The following is a 17,905-nucleotide window of genomic DNA, read 5'->3' as shown; positions in this document are numbered from 1 at the left end:
TTGGTACAGGAAATAAAGACTATGCGTGAGACAAGAGTTCTCACACAGGACTAGATTTCTTCTTGTTAATATGATGCATGCAAGAATCTTGTGAGCCGATTTGCAGTGAAAAAGAAAAAAAGAAAAATCTATTAAGGACAGAATGGTTTCATGTAGAAGCCATGCTTGCTGATGTTCTGTTGCAGGTCTATGACTCTCCCCCTGAACTTTCCCTTGCCTTGTATCTTGCTCTCTCATTGGCTGTAGGTGGTCACTGATGTAATTTTCAGTCAAAACACATTTCACACTGCATGAGTCGCAGACAGGCCCAGATACAGTATTTGACATGCTAAATATTTTACGTTCATCTGTGACGCATCAGCGCTTCTCTCAGATCGCGTCTTTGATCATACACCCATACTACGATTTCAGGCATTTGTTTACGATTTCCTACAAAACCCATATTTTTTGGGATTTGGTTACATTTCTACTGGTAGTTGCTGAAATGCATCTTTGCTTATTTGCATACGTGGGTTTGCGGGTACTTTGAGTATACACAAAATTATCAAAATGCATAACCATAGAGCTTATGCTCATGATACCATGACTTTAAGTAAATGATTACTTTATGTTGATGCCAGAATGTCAGGTTTTGAACTACAGAGTGTTTGCAACGCATATTTTCCTTCCCACCTTCTCAAGCTGAGTAAATGTTTCAGCAATTAAACTCATAACCGTTGTTAAAGTAAAACACTCAGCCTGGTTAAAGTCCTTGTGCCAGTACGCTTGAGTGACTCTTGGCACTGGGAGGCATTATTTGCCCACATGAAGAACACTCTCAGGCCAAGTACTTTGCGCCCATGGCTGTCCTCATTCACCCCTGTGACATGCTTAATGATATTTATTCCCCCTCTTTTGTTGTTTTGGTTTGTTTGTTTTTGCTGGCAGCCATCTTGGACTCCTGCCCCAGGTCAATAAACGTGCTCACACGGCTCTTATGCCAGAGCGAAAGTGTTCAAAGGGCTCTAGCTGCATGTGAAAAGCTTGTGTGAACTATGGAAAAACTGAAGCATGCCTGGCCGGCTCACTCTATAACTGAAAACAGCACCCTGGCTGCTGGCATCAGTGCATGCAGCAGAGACAAAATAGCACAGTCAGCATCCATGCATCTGAAAACTGATGAGCAATGCTCTTGTGATTTTTCTAAATATATTAACTTCAAATGTTGCCAACTTGCACTTTAGGAAATGTCATTTTCAAATTAACCTATTTGATCATGCAAACTCAATTGAAGGTTAACTCAATGTCTATTTGTTCTTCAGAGGTGCCCATGATGTTGAATCTGTTTGCTCTGGTGACTCTGGTCTGTCTTTGGGCTGGATTGCACATGGCCTACAGATACCTGTGGATGCTGATCCTCCTTGTTATCTTCAATATCTTTCTGGTAAGAACATACACACATAATAGCTCTTGCTTATTTATTTAAAAGCCATTTTCCTTTTTAAAGCTCATTAATGCATATATTTAGGGTATAGTTCACACAAACTAGTAAGTTTTTGTCAATATCCCATTACACTTTATAAGAAATATCAATAAAAAACGTATATTAACAAACACTTTTCATCCATTGTGATCGCATGTATCTTTATTTATTTTATTTATGGTTCAAAAGTTTGTGGTCAGTACAATTCTTTTTAAAGATTGAGATATTTACATAATACATTTATTCAGCAAGGATGCATTCAATTGATCAAAAACATAAACATTTATAATGTTAAAAAATGTTATAAACTTTATAATGTTTCCACTAAAATATTAAGTAGCACAATTTTAACATTGATAATAATAACAGTGACACTTTACAATAAGGTTTCATTAGTTAACTCATGTTAGTTAACATGAACAAACAATAAACAATACTTCTACTGCAGTTATTAATCTTAGTTAATGTTAATTTCCACATGTACTAATACATTATTAAATCAAATGTTGCTTTTGGTAATATTAGTTAATGCACTGTGAGAACTAACATGAACAAACAATAAACAGCGGGATTTTTATTCATTAATATTAACAAAGTTAATAAATGAAATCTTATTGTGAAGTGTTACCATAATCAGAATATAAGAATGATTTCTAATGGATCATGTGACACTGAAGACTGGGGTAACGGGGGAAAAATCTATTTTAAAATACATACAAATGTAAATAAGCTATTTTAAACGGTTATTTTCAATATTTCACAATATTACTCTTTAACAAATAAATGTGAATAAAAAAGGAACTTTTTTTAAATGTAAATTTTTAAAAATGTACAGACACCCTTACCGATGCCAAACATTTGAATGGCTTTTTATTTATTTATTTTGTATGGGGATATGGTTATAAATGGAGAATTTCTCAAAACAGAGCAAGTTGTGACTGCTGTTAAATCATCTATGTATGTAATATAGTCTTATCTCTGAAGTGTTTTGCCATTGAACTGTGAAAGTGATAAAGTTCAGTAGGGGGAGAGCAGGGACTAAAGTACCATTTTTCAGAAAATCGTAATTTTAAAAGATAATGTTTTAGACCAAGATATATTTTTGCTGTGGCCAATAACTCACAAGTGTGGTCTATCAATAGCAGGTGGTATTTTTTACAAATGTAGAACGACTACAGTATAATTTCACTTTGAACACAAGCTGCACATTGTTACTTTTGACCCCATCAGGTGGGACGAAAGTAACACAACAATACAAGCTATACGATTTTTTGGTGCTACTCTTGTTTTTATTAAACATAGCTGACTATGACCTTGTTAATATGTAACTGCAAACATATTTTGTCCTTTATCTTTGCAAAAAAATTATTAAATTACATTTTCATTTGATATGTTAAAGTTCATCAAATGTTTCAAATGTAATATGACAGTACAAACTTGAATTGTTTAGAATATTTTTTATTTGCAATGTCAATCTATTTGTTAAGTTTTTTCTTCAACAGTATGAACAATATAAAAATTAAATTAAATTAAATTTGCATAATATGCATTATATATATATATAATAGCGGGACAAAAGTGACAAGTGTTACTTTCGTCCCGACAGGAAGTCCTGACATTTAAAGGTCCCATGGCATGAAATTTTCATTTTATGAGGTATTTCAACAATAATATGAGTTCCCCTAGCCTGAATATTGTCCCCAAGTGGATAGAAATGTTGATCGGTGTAAACCCGAGTTCTGGCTGTCTCTCTCTGCCTTTGAGAAAATGACAGGCCAGACGAGCCAATCCTGAAGTCTCCTGGTTTGACGTCCAAGCAGGAGCGGTTTCCTCCCTTTCCCCCGCCCAGAGAATCTGGCACGCCCATGCAAACACTCGAGATCATTAACGTTACTTGTGAACGAGTGAACACTGGCAGTTTCTCAGTGTTTGGATGTACAAATGAAAACAGAAGTCTTTCTTCAGTTCCTTCTGATCTGTGATTTCTTATGTGTAGCTTATTATTTATTATTTGTGGACACGCAGCGGCTTCTCTCTCTCTCCCGACAGAACAGTGTTTTCGTGTTTTCTATCTTGTGAGTCAGTGTTTTTGTACGTCCTTGTCGCGTCTATCTGTTCTAAAATGTGCATACAGTCTTTTCTGTTTAACATCAGCAGTCACATCTTTAGAGATAAACTTCACGCACGCCGAAGCTCGGCCTCCAACATCCCCGACCCCCAGTACTGCATCTGGCCCACAGCGGAGGCACCAAACGCGGCGTGAGATTAAGCAGAAGGAGGGTAAGCGTGAGGGTATCCGGCTAGGCTAGCCAGCTTTCCCCACAATAAACTGGATTACATTCGATTACAGCTGTTGTGTCTTTGTTTGCGCTGTGTAACGTTACTCAATGCGCGTCAATGACGCTATTCATATGATTGGAACATATCTAGAAATAATGCTATACTCAACACTTACTAACTCGTTCATCTCGCTGTAATGGTACATTGCATGTGTTACAAAGTTGGTAGAATAATGATGAAGAGGACTCGGTGTGACTGGGACTCGTGTTTATTCAGAACTCTAAGATACAAACACAATAAACTCGCGCTGACTGACAGCGCTCTCATAACTCAGTAGTTACTATAAATAACTTTGTTAGCAATCGCTTCGTCTCCGTGATGTCCGGTTCGCGAACGAATCATTCTTTTGAATCGGTTCTTTTTAGTGAACCGAACCAGTTCACCAAATCGGACTGAATCGTTCTAAACGGTTCGCGTCTCGAGTCAGCGCTGATCCATAATTTACTAAAGTTACTAACTTTCTGACATGAGTGACAGCCCCTCCGACTAGAAATAAACTAATAACCTGAAGTATATGCTAGTAACTACAGCAGTTCACCCTGAACTGAGACATGCTGAGAGAACTGATGAGAAGTGAACACAGGTCCATCCGTCTCTCTGGCAGACTCGTGCCTGCTCGTGCCTCGTTAAACCACGCCCCCTCCGCTCATTTAAAATGCAAATATGTCAGCCAATCACAACAGTGGGCGTTTTTACTGAAGTCTCACAGCAGACACGCCTCTTGAAGCAGGGCATTCAGCCACAGGGCAAACAGCAGTATAGAAAAAATGCCTTTTATTTCTAAATTATGACATTTTATGATGTAAAAATCATACTAATAATATAAGTACACCTCAGAAAACACTATAAAATAATAGAAAAATGCCATGCCATGGGACCTTTAAACATGATTTACTTTTATACTGAAAAATTCTGAAAAGACAAACCTTGAGGGTGTGTAACAGCACTAAATAACCCGTAGATTGATCATTACTGTGACACATGAAACAAGAAACATAACTTGTAATTAGAAAAAAAGTACCGCTTCATTAATTTACTTGCCGTACTTGAAAACTGCATTTCGGACCTAACCGCGGGAAACGATGGCGGAATCACATGATATTTGGCAGATCCGTCAAGGGTTGTGTGCTGAACGTGCTGTCATAGCTTGAAATGCAAATGTATTCAGGGCTCGGAGAAAATCGCGTTACTTTCGTCCCGTGTTACTTACGCCCCGGTTCTCCCCTACCTGGTTGCATAAAGCACCTTTTTTTTCCATTAGTATGAAACTTAAGGCATGATGTTCCCTTAACTAAGGGAATGACTTAGTGCTGCATATAATCCCTTAAACGGTTCTCTTAGGTAAGGGAAACTGTTAAGTGTTTCACGGCAGAGACCCAGGTTTTGCCGTTATAAAATGATGTTGTTGCCATGTGTAGTTACTCAAAATTGAAAATTCTGTCCTCATTTACTCACCCTCATGTTAACTTCCATTCATCTTTAGAAACAAATAAAGATGTTTTTAATACTGTTTGATTAATTGATATTTTTAACAGGCTGTTTTATGCTACACTTTCTGCAACACCCTTAAGTTTAAGGGAAACCTAAGGGCAATCTTAAGGGAGAATCACATTCAGTTAGACCTAATGGTCCACGGCTTGAGTGCACTAGTCATACTAATCCTGAAATTGATCGATACAGGTAATCTTCACATTTGAGGGCCCAGTGGGCTCTTCACATTTATTGTAAGACCTGCAAACAGCCATCTTATCTCTGAATACAGATGTATTACTCTCACAATCACCTCGCTATCACTGCACAACTGCCCAGTCTGCTAATGTGTCGTATAGTTTCTACCCGCCCTAGATAAAAAAAGATAGCTACTACAGTTTTACAGCCTATTGATTTCTAAGGCTCTGCATCTCTTGCATAACATCATCTTAAAGATACTGGCCATGCACTTAAGAGGGGGTGGACTATGTTCAGAGTCATTATATAATGAAGAGAGTTTGTTTATATCATCAGGATTGTCTTACAAGGGGAAAAAAGGAAGAAGAAAGATAAAATCTTGAGAGAAAAGTTTGAAAAGTTGTCGACATGCACCAATAGCCTTGTGGGCAGCGTGCCTACATATGGTGCCGTTTCGAACTCGGGCGGCCTGAGCAAAACTCTGATTCCTTTTGAAATGACTGGATTTTTCCAACAAAGTTTCGTAGAGTAGTGGTAAATGTGGCTGCACCTTTAGGCTGATGGACCTATCAAGTTAATAATTTGATGCAACTTTACACTGTGTCTTGAACAGATGCAAGTGTTTATGCAATACATAGTAAAATGCAGCAAAACAAGCTAAATATGCCTTAAAGCTTGTTGTCGCTGAGTTGGCATGGACATGGGCGTGTTGTTTAGATGGCCTCTTGTGACTGTTTCCCCACACCAAGTTTGAGTAACAAGTAACTTTTTAACAGACAAGACCAAAATCCCTTACCAACAGCATAAAAGATAAAAAAAAAACATCCATATCAGGGCTTCCTGTCCTCAATATTTTATCACTGTTGCAGTTAGTGTAAACAACAAATAAACACACTGTTGAGAATATTTGTTCTGCTTCTGTGCTGCTTGTCCTACATTACAGATTGCCTAAATATCAGGTCAGAGAAGCTGTTATTGTTTCTGACACAGACAAAACATGACTGGGTTGAACATGCCCTTCACCTAAAAAGAGCATAAATAGCATTCAAATTTGTTTTGACTCCCTTTGAGTCAAACGCTAAATGCCCACATAGATATCAACAGTGTGCCTACAACAAAACATGACCTCATCCTCTGGAAAATATTCACAAACATGCGGGAGGCCCGTACAGACATTTGTGCCTGTGTTGATACACTTTGTTTTTTAATTCTCATAGGGATTCTTCAGCAATCATTTATGTATATGTGATATTTTACAGCTTTGACTGTTCACTGCACATTCCTCTTATTTCCTGCATACGTTTCATTCTGTTTTCAATAATCAGGCCCTGAGCATCTGTTTTCTTGTGTGTTGTTTTTTTCTGTGATGCTAATTTTTATTTTAAAAATTCTGTGACGCTAATTTATGTTCTCAGTGGCTGTTGCTGTTAATGTAATTAAACTGCAGTAATGTCATTTAAATGGTGCTAGTCCTGCCTGATTGTGAAGCCTGTAAACAGCTTCATATTATCCTCAGCTGATTTCCGGATGTGAGGATGTATAATAGAGAAAGGGAAAAGGGTATCATGGCATTCTTCAGCAGTCAGCAAGAGTATGTATCTTGCTGCTTCCTTTCAAAAGTGTGGTCGGTAAGGTTTTTTTTTAAAAGGGGTCATGAACTGCATTGTTTTATTGTATATATACAGTGAGGAAAATAAGTATTTGAACACCCTGCTATTTTGCAAGTTCTCCCACTTGGAAATCATGGAGGGGTCTGAAATTGTCATCGTAGGTGCATGTCCACTGTGAGAGACATAATCTAAATAAAAAAAATCCAGAAATCACAATGTATAATTTTTTAACTATTTATTTGTATGATACAGCTGCAAATAAGTATTTGAACACCTGTCTATCAGCTAGAATTCTGACCCTCAAAGACCTGTTAGTCTGCCTTTAAAATGTCCACCTCCACTCCATTTATTATCCTAAATTAGATGCACCTGTTTGAGGTTGTTAGCTGCATAAAGACACCTGTCCACCCCATACAATCAGTAAGAATCCAACTACTAACATGGCCAAGACCAAAGAGCTGTCCGAAGACACTAGAGACAAAATTGTACACCTCCACAAGGCTGGAAAGGGCTACAGGGAAATTGCCAAGCAGCTTGGTGAAAAAAAAGGTCCACTGTTGGAGCAATCATTAGAAAATGGAAGAAGCTAAACATGACTGTCAATCTCCCTCGGACTGGGGCTCCATGCAAGATCTCACCTCGTGGGGTCTCAATGATCCTAAGAAAGGTGAGAAATCAGCCCAGAACTACACGGAAGGAGCTGGTCAATGACCTGAAAAGAGCTGGGACCACTGTTTCCACGGTTACTGTTGGTAATACACTAAGACGTCATGGTTTGAAATCATGCATAGCACGGAAGGTTCCCCTGCTTAAACCAGCACATGTCCAGGCCCATCTTAAGTTTGCCAATGATCATTTGGATGATCCAGAGGAGTCATGGGAGAAAGTCATGTGGTCAGATGAGACCAAAATAGAACTTTTTGGTCATAATTCCACTAAACGTGTTTGGAGGAAGAAGAATGATGAGTACCATCCCAAGAACACCATCCCTACTGTGAAGCATGGGGGTGGTAGCATCATGCATTTCTGCACATGGGACAGGGCGACTGCCCTGTATTAAGGAGAGGATGACCGGGGCCATGTATTGCGAGATTTTGGGGAACAACCTCCTTCATTGAGCATTGAAGATGGGTCGAGGCTGGGTCTTCCAACATGACAATGACCCGAAGCACACAGCCAGGATAACCAAGGAGTGGCTCTGTAAGAAGCATATCAAGGTTCTGGCGTGGCCTAGCCAGTCTCCAGACCTAAACCCAATAGAGAATCTTTGGAGAGAGCTCAAACTCCGTGTTTCTCAGCGACAGGCCAGAAACCTGACTGATCTAGAGAAGATCTGTGTGGAGGAGTGGGCCAAAATCCCTCCTGCAGTGTGTGCAAACCTGGTGAAAAACTACAGGAAACGTTTGACCTCTGTAATTGCAAACAAAGGCTACTGTACCAAATATTAACATTGATTTTCTCAGGTGTTCAAATACTTATTTGCAGCTGTATCATACAAATAAATAGTTAAAAAAATCATACATTGTGATTTCTGGATTTTTTTTTTTTTAGATTATGTCTCTCACAGTGGACATGCACCTACTATGACAATTTCAGACCCCTCCATGATTTCTAAGTGGGAGAACTTGCAAAATAGCAGGGTGTTCAAATACTTATTTTCCTCACTGTATATATATTTATGTATATAATGCAGTTCCCTTTCGACCAGTTTTCACATGATTTTATATACATTTATTCATTGGTTTGTTAAATACACGAAGTGTGCTATTACCGTTTTATGTTTAATACTGTATCGCTTCAGTTAAAACCATAAACTCTTAGGGTGCTTTCACACTAGCACTTTTGCTGCGCACCCGGGTTCGATTGACGTCAGTGTTCGGTTCGTTTGGATGATGTGAACGCTGTCTTCCGAACTCGGGTGCGCACCTGCGAAGTGCGAACCGTACCCGAGTCCGCTTGAAAAGGGTGGTCTGGGGTCCGGTTCATGTGAACTCCGTTACGGAACTCTGCTATCAATGACGTATGGTTTGATAAAAATGTGTGTTTGTGTGTGTGTTTCACTCATTTTCGAGCGTGACTGACATACTGCAAGCAGAGCTTTAGATCTCATTTCTGCTCATCTTCAGTGTTCTTAAGAGCATTTGCAGTACATTCGCAGCAGATAGACGCAAGTGCCATTACGTACTGAAGCTTTGGTAACAAAACCAACGGTTCAAAAACAAACATATAAAAGTGAGGTGAGCAACACTATGCATTTTTCCACTTTCTCGCTCACAGTCGTTACCAAGCAACGGGGTAAACAGCTGCTGCTCTGATGAACGAACCCCGGTACGGACCCAAGTAATATAATATGAACACAGTCCAGCGAGGGGGGAGCAATCGAACTCTGGTCCGGTCCAGGCAATCGAACCAAGTGTGAAAGCACCCTTACTGTAGCCTGACGTCGTCATACTCAATTCTAGTCAGAAGAATATGAGTCTGATTCTGCTCCGTTGATTAAGGGGCGTGTTTCAACCGAACCAGGAAAGACCTCAATTGGATAGACCTACAACCAATCAGAGCAACGGAGCGACGCATAACGTTAGTTGTCAAATGTCAACAGAACTCAACTGCACTGTGTTGCCATGTCCGCGGGTTGAAGCGACACCAATTATGTGATATACAAACCCAGGAATGCGATTTTTAGCTGCCAGCCCTGCCAAAATAACACATATTTTACCCCCCAAATGCCTTTTTTTCCCGGAGAACCCCCCCTGGAAAGCTATTGGGCTTGTTTTTGGCTAGTTTTGAGGAACGTTAGCAATTTGGCGGGTTTTGTTGTAAAAACTTGGCAACCCTGTCTGCACACACGCTGGAATAAGTAGCCTAACGTTAGAAGAAAAAGATGAGTGTAAACAATCTTTGCCGGTGTTGTAAAAAAAGAATTTAAGGATACACAGAGTACTTACCAACACAATCATCATTTTTGAGAGAAATAGTAAAGGTGAATGCATATACGAACAAGTTCTCCGTTTAGGATTAGAACAAACTCAACCCAAGCGCCTTTGATGACGTGGATGATTACGTTACTGTTTATCATCTGTCCATCATCGTCTAAAGCCCACCCTGACAATTTCATTGGTCCGAACAGTTTCTGTTCGGGCATAATTACTTCTCTACCGATCAATTCCAGACCGAACTGCCCGAGTAAAAATGTTGTGGGCGGGGCTAAGTTCGGCAGGCATCCAGGCTACCCTTACTGTCTACTCAAGTGAAAATCTATTTGTGAAAATATGTATAAAAAAACAAGTTCAAATCTTGTTTTTCATACCCTAAGAGAAATTAAAAAACACATAAGAAAATAATCCTTACTATGGTTATCATAATTCATACATGAACGGGAGGTAGATTATCTGTGAATGTGTTCCTCACACAAGTTTCGGGCACACAGGTTTCCAAACTTCAGAAGACTTGGAAAATGACGTACCGGTCATATAGATGACCTTTATGTTGCTTGTGCATAAACTTGGTGCTGTTGTGTCTTGAATGATATGCGAATGAGTAGTAGCTAAATGTAGGTGGACCATTAATTTAAAGGTTATTCCTTTAACTAGTGGTCTCTGTCTGTTTCCACACCATTTCTCACAAGGCATCATGCTTACTCTTTTCCTTTATGTCTGAGGTTGTAAAAACCACTCCTGTCTGTTCTGAACTGAGAACAGTTATGTAACTGGCAGAAGTAATTTAGCATGCTGCTCTGGCCTCTGGACATCTGTGTGTCTTTCAGGTAGCAGTGATAAAGCTGTTCAGTGGAGCACAGGCTGCCCACGTAGAGTCTATAAATGAGCCCTGAAATCAATACCTTATTTTTGCAAGTGAAATGTGTGCATGCTTAAATCCACTATTTACTTTACCTGCCATTGATGCTGAGCCTCAGTGGTTTCAGTGCAGTATAGATTACATTATGCTTACTGTACTTTTATTAGGTGTCATTGTTACAGTGTAATTATATATTTAAGTACTGATTAATATGAATTAACTACATGCACTTTCTATATGGTTGGGGTAGGATTAGGGTTTGGTTGAGGGTAAGTTGCATGTAATTATGCATAATTTACTGTTATTACTATGGTAAGTACATGTAACACGGACACTGTAAAATAAAGTGTTACCAAATTATACACAATATATACGCATTTTAATCTATACATACACAACATCTAAATATATATTTATTAATGTAAAATCATTTAAAATAATATTAATATTTATTTGTTTGCCAGCTTCAATTGTCAAGATCACTCCGTTATTTAATTAAAACAAAATTGAGTGTGTTAAAAGTGAGATGATTGTGGACAGTGTTTTTAAACATTATTCTCTTTTCTTGTGACTTATATTTCCCATAATAATCATTAATGGAATGCAAAAGCTCATATCCCATTATTCACCACCTGTCTTTATTCCTCAGAAACGTTCTCTTTATATTTCCATCTTCTGTATTACCAAAAGCTCAGCACTTTTCCCCTCGCATTTTAGTTTCACCTGCAATCTTTCACCCATATGTCACATTTGTTACGACATTTCTGGTGTTCGTGAGATATTTGGCAAGAGTGTGTGTACAGCAATATTCGGTTGGGTGCTACTGACTATTATCATTCACAGTTGGCCAGACCCTCATTGACAATGATGTCAGAGGGAGGGAAATGATGCCATACTGTTACAAAATGTCATCTGGAATTGGAGACCAAACGATTCATTGGTGATGTTTGTTCTTTTTGAGTAGTTGCAAAATTTGGAATGTCAAACAAATGGACACTTCAGATGTGATAGTCTTTTCAATGTTGCTTCTGAAAGAGTTTTAAATGAGCCATTTCTGAATCCGTTTGGATTATTATAGAATAATTGTGGTCCTAAATGCTGATTATTGTCCTAAATGCTTGTGCGACTGTGTGTTGAGCTCTTCTAATTTGTGATTCATCTTTTTCCAGGGTCTGTATGTGTTTTCCGTGTACTTCATCATGCATAGTCAGGTCTTCTGGCCAGCTAAGGCAACCTACACCGTGGAGATGAATGGTCACAGCAGCCCAGACTCCCTGTATCAGAGCACCGGTGCCGCTACCGTCGGTGGAGGAGAAATCAGCAAGTCCACTCAGAACCTCATCAGTGCCATGGAAGAGGTGCGCCGGTTACTGAGGGTTTTGATACGTGTTCCTTATGATCGGTTGTTGCACATGCACATTTCATACCACACATCCACTTCTAACATTTACATTGGTAGCATTTAGATGTATGTGGTCTTGCATAACCACCTATTTATCATCCTCAGGCCGAGGCAGAGGATTCTCAGACCTGTGTTTGTTCACCAGGCCTGCTCATGCACACACGGACTGTGAAAGTGTTATGCAATAAAGAGGCCTGGTGTAGAAGCTCACATTCCTCTGAGCCCTCAATGTAAACTTTTCACAGATCCGGAAAAGAGCGTGCGCAGGAGGTTAGGAGGAGAGAGACAGGGCTGTGGAGAGAGCACAGGCTGCATGGGAAAGATCGGCAGAGATCAAGAAAGGCTTTTAGGGGAGATATTTATAAAGAAAATATGTGTTTCCTGCAGTCTGAGCTGTTCTCAAGACTCTATACTTGTATTAGTGAGATTGAAAGTAGACTACCGTTGGTCACAGTTTGCCTGTGCAGTGCGAATTAGCTTTTAAGGAGATATGACATAATTTCCCAACCTTATGGAATTAATAAAAAACACTGTCCCACTTAATGTTCAAAATGAAAAATAGGACCTAACTGTGTTGAAAGGTCTATAATTAGCATTTAGTTTGGTACATTTACATTGACGGTTGTTGCATCATACGAAAACTCAAAAGCTAAGAGTAAAAAACTTTTATCTGTGCTCCCTTCAACTTTTAAATAGTTCAGCCTACTTTTCGTTACTTTTTGTTTTTGCTGTCAATGCATGCCTTTTAAGTGTGTGGGTGCAAATGAAGAGGTCTGGGTTAATTTCATTCTCCAGATCCAGTTCATTTTTCTATCAAAGAGAAAAATCCTTGCAAAAAGGCTCGAAATTGTAAATATATTTATTTATTCGACTAAAGCCAATGTATTCCTTGTCTGCTTAGTTGAATCCATTGATGCTATAGTTTCCCACCCACACTGAATTTTGAGTGGACAAATCAATAATATTGTGGCAAGACTATAGTTTTTGACCTCTAGTGTAGACTTAGGGGAACTGAAGTAATCCTGTTTTGTTCATGAGAGCTCTGACTTTTGGCTTAAAACGGCTCGTAGTGTCACATGTGGCCTCGAGACAAGAGACCTCTGGGGGGGGGGGGGGTGAGGTGACCGGTGGAGAGAGGAAAGGGGTGGCCGTCTCCTCAGACTCTTCAAACAGACATTAGTAGGTGCCTGGCGGTGCTCAGTTCACCCAGCGTACATTCTGTTCTGATTACAGGACTGTTGATGGGCTATTGTACCAGAATGAGGTGCCTGGGACATGGTGGACTGGAGCGGCCTCTCCCTCCATCCTCCTGGGAAAAACAAAGGAAATGAAGCTATTGCCATTAGGAAGCACATTAAAGGGAGGGCAGGCCAGATGTACTGTTTCACAAAGTTTAATGAGGCTAATTGTTCTTTGCTTTGATGATTAAAATGAGTGAACGCGTAGATTTATGTCACAAGATGAAGTCAGAGGTTAGTGTGATCAATATCACTGCCTCTTCAAGACACATCAACTATTTTGTTAGCTGGGTCTCTTATATGTGTCTACTGGTAAAGAGTTTCCTTGATATTACCAAAGATGGCCACATGAGTGTTAGTGGGATAACAACATTATAACAAAGAAACAAATTGGAGGAATGTTGAAATATATGTCCCAAACCAGCCGTGTTGAAGTTATTATTAAAGGGTGCTTGTTTTGGGGAAAGGGTGCAGTGTTTTTGCAGTGTTATGTTGTTGTATTGTTCATTGCATGTTGGTTGCTTTACTGGAACTTTAGGTGTCACTGGGGTGATAATGTGAGAATTTATCATTCTCTGATTATGAATAATTATTGTTTGGCCCATCAGGTTTTTGTCAGTCAAGTTTAGTGAAAATAATCATGTGAAATAATCATTTAATTAACTAATTATTTAATATAAAAGAAATATATGACAAAGCATAAAAACATGATCTAACAATTTTTTTTAGCTAATTTGTTACAGTAACAATGAATGAACAACACACTAGCCTATTAATATAGTAATGTAGTGACTACAATACTGTATATAAATAATTAATTTTAAACTAATAGTTTGCAAATGATTTGTTAGTACTTCATTACTGTATACTACTTCTTAACATTTCTTATTTTAATCATTGTTGATGATAAGTTTTTTTGTAGAAACCTAACATAATTTTTTTCCTTTTTTTTGATGAATTTATTTTCAAAATAACTTTGTCACGTTATTAATTTCCCTCACATATAAAAATCTCATCCTTAGCTATACCAAAATTCATTACAAAACATCTGAATGCTTGCGAACTCTTGCTCACCCCTCAAACCCATCCTAGTAAAACTCTATAGACATCCAAGCCTTCGTAACCTCCGAATGACCCCTGCACCAGACACTCCGGCGAATTCAGGGCTGATTTGTGTGGGTCACTTAAGCTCAGACTGGGTACACAAACTCGTTTTATGTATTTTAATTTGGTGAAGCTTTGGAAAAATGGTAGTTGTTTGCTTTTTCTGACATCTGAAGACCCTTTTTTGTTGTGTTTTGCAGATCTCTGCAGACTGGGAGAGAGCTTCACTGAGGCCCGGCAGTCAACCCAGCAGCGTTTTCAAACAGAGTCCTCAAGACGAGACCTACATCACAGAAGGAGGGTTCATCAACACTAATCTGGTGCAGGACGAGGAGTCACAGGAGTTTGATGACCTCATATTTGCCTTAAAAACTGGTAAGTCCCTTTCTCCGAAAAAAGCACCTAAATCCTTACAGATCTCAAGCGATATATATAAAATAGTTCCAATTAACTTTTTTTGGTGAATACTAGTTATGTTTCTTTGGAAGAGACCGAAATTTGGGAATAATGGTTTGTCTACACACAGGTTCTGGCCTTAACGTGAGTGACAACGAGTCAATTCACGGCAGTCATGATGGAGGTAGTGTTGCTAACTCTCAGATCGTAGAGCTGCGGCGAATTCCCATCGCAGACACACATCTCTAACCTCACTATTTTTTGTAATGAAAATTGTAAAATAAAAACAATAGTTGTTTTTGTTTTTTTACTGTTTCTGCCTTTGCACTAAATCTTGTTAGTTTTTAAGTTGTCTTTTTATACGTGAAAATTGAAATTGTTGTTTTTTAAGTATATACATATGTGAATATAATTATCACTAAATTAATTTGTGAAGGTTTAGTATTGGTTTGGATGGAAAATATAGATTGATTGGAGGTCAGGCCAGTGTGCCTCATAATTCTGCTGCTTGATTTGTGTAACACCAATAATAAATGATTCAACCACCTTTCAGTCTGCATTTCCCTCAAATGGATCTTTATCCAACAGATCTACTTCATAATGAACAATGAAAATATTTTACTGGTAGTAAAATAAGAGCACACTTTCAGAACTTATTAACCACTGAAAGTCTGCGGCCCCTGTACAGGGTCTCTACGTTCTGGAGACATGCATCACGTTGGCATTTGTTTTACACAAAGTAACTTATTTACACTAAATTACTCTGGGGGATGGGGGGTTAAGGGTCCTCCCTTCAGATCCATTTGTATAAATCTTTGCATACAACATGATACAGACAAAATTCTTTTTTCCACTATTTTCTGGAATATAGTGGAAACAGTCCAAACTGTCTGCAGGGTGCTAGAGCTCACAGGGCCTGAATTACACACTTTCAAAACTGAATTTATAAGAAAAAAACATCAAAAAGCGTCTCTTTTTTGAGGGGGTTATTACAGCTTAGACAACATAAACTTACATGTTTATCACTTTTAGCAGTGGTTTATGAAACTTCAAAGGGTTTCCTGTAAAATTACGCCAAACTTTTGAATTTAGACCACTGTATGTGGGTATGGGAAGCTTTTCAAATTGGGTAGGCCAAATCCAGGGAGAAATCCCAAAAATGTTCCCTGACTTTAAGAGGTTAAGGTATACACTGAAAGAAAATATGGTTTGGGTGTGTGTACACATACCACTTTAGTATCGACAATAACAAACCAGTTCTACAGGTACAGAGGCCTACTTTGCTAAAGGAAACATGCTTTGTTTGTGTGGGAAACAACCTACACTGTGAATAGAAGAACATCAGCGGCACATATGAACAACAGAACAAATGTTTTATTTTCAGTCAGAGTGTGCAATATGGAAGAACAACAATGTATTCGGACTGCTTTTAAGCCGGGTGCACAGTACACTGCAATTTATAATAGTCCTTTACGATTGTTCCTTGTCAGACTGTACGAACATGAGCCTCGCTCTGAGCCATGTCACACTGGAAGATCTAAGTTGTCATTACCCAGCAGGCACACAACGTCATAAGACGTATTTGGTTGTTTTTAGGTTGTGTTGTAAAGTAACCAAAATCCAACGTCTCAAGCCAACGTCATATTGACGTCAGATACTGACATTTAGTCATTAGGTATGACGACCAAAACTCAACGTCTCCTTGACGTCATAATGGTAACGTCCACACAACGTCAAATTCTAGCATCATTAGACGTTGATCTTTTGTTGGTTTTAGGTTGTGGTATTAACTAACCAAAATCCAATTTTGAGCCAACGTCTCAAGCCAATGTCATATTGACATCAAATACTGACATTTAGTCATGAGGTATGATGGCCAAAACCCAACATCCACACAACGTCATAAAGGTAACGTCCACACAACGTCAAATTCTAACATCATTAGACGTTGATATTTTGTTCATTTTAGGTTGTGGTTTTAACTTATCAAAATCCAATGTTGAGCCAACGTCTCAAACCAACGTCATAGTGTCAACCTCCAACGTTGGACGGACGTTGCATTTTGGTTGAAAATGAAAACCGGGTTGACTTTAGAACCCTAACGTCAATCTGACGTTGGGTTCTGACATCAACCTGATTTTCATTTTCAACCAAAATGCAACGTCTGTCCGACGTTGGGGTCCAATGTCAATCTGACATCATATTGACGTCCGGTGCCTGCTGGGTAATGTCAGACTGTACGATAGTCAAGGCACGTAAAAAGCGGACACAAACAAGAAAACTTGTCCAATCTCTAGCGCTCATTTTGATCATGGTTTGTCTTGAAAAATGAAGTCGTAGGAGAAGTCGCACTGCAGGACTGTTGGCCAATCTTCTGACACTGCCAGAATTTCGTTTGAAGTCAAATTTGATCGCAACGGTCATTAATCGGCTGTCGGTGAACATGTCAAACTAACGATCATAGATGTCAGAATTTAGCCTAGAAAATCATGGCCAAAAGGCTTTAGTTTCGTTTCCTTTACCAAGTTTCTCACTGGCCTGAATGGACAGGAGGAAAAACTGAATAGATGACCTACTGATATATATACTCTTATGTTTCTGGAGAGAGTTCAGACATGTTGAAGAGTTTAAAGTGTGTGTGTGTGTGTGTGTGAGAGTATGTGTTGGACTGAAATGAGCAGCGAGGGAAACCACTGTGGACTGGAGAAGTTTGCGGTCTGACCTTCATGGACGATGCACGGGTGGCACACCCAAGAATGAAGAGCTGTCGTCAGCTATACATGGATCCATGTCTCTGGAAGAACTAAAACAGCAAAACAGTATTTTTAGGAATTATTTTTTTTTACAATTCCTCCATCAGGAAGGGACGTTTCTTTAAAGGTACAAG

General features: G+C 39.0%; 1 protein-coding gene across 1 annotated transcript in view; it reads left to right on the top strand.

Annotated features, from left to right (window-relative positions):
- Window positions 1-15,569, top strand: part of adgrv1 (adhesion G protein-coupled receptor V1) — a gene marked incomplete at its 5' end in the record, with an annotated part of 162,086 nt that extends 146,517 nt beyond the window's left edge. Inside the window, 4 exons of the mRNA XM_079814345.1 lie at window positions 1,302-1,423; window positions 12,048-12,236; window positions 14,823-14,997; window positions 15,149-15,569. Of these exons, the coding sequence (XP_079670471.1) occupies window positions 1,302-1,423; window positions 12,048-12,236; window positions 14,823-14,997; window positions 15,149-15,267 (605 nt within the window). The 3' untranslated portion in view covers window positions 15,268-15,569. The remainder of the gene's footprint in view (window positions 1-1,301; window positions 1,424-12,047; window positions 12,237-14,822; window positions 14,998-15,148) is intronic.
- Between the last annotated feature and the right edge of the window lie 2,336 nt (window positions 15,570-17,905).

The sequence above is a fragment of the Gobio gobio genome (assembly GCF_949357685.1).
Source record: "Gobio gobio genome assembly, chromosome: 4".
NCBI lineage: Eukaryota > Metazoa > Chordata > Actinopteri > Cypriniformes > Gobionidae > Gobio > Gobio gobio.
This window is presented reverse-complemented; position numbering and strand designations above follow the sequence as displayed.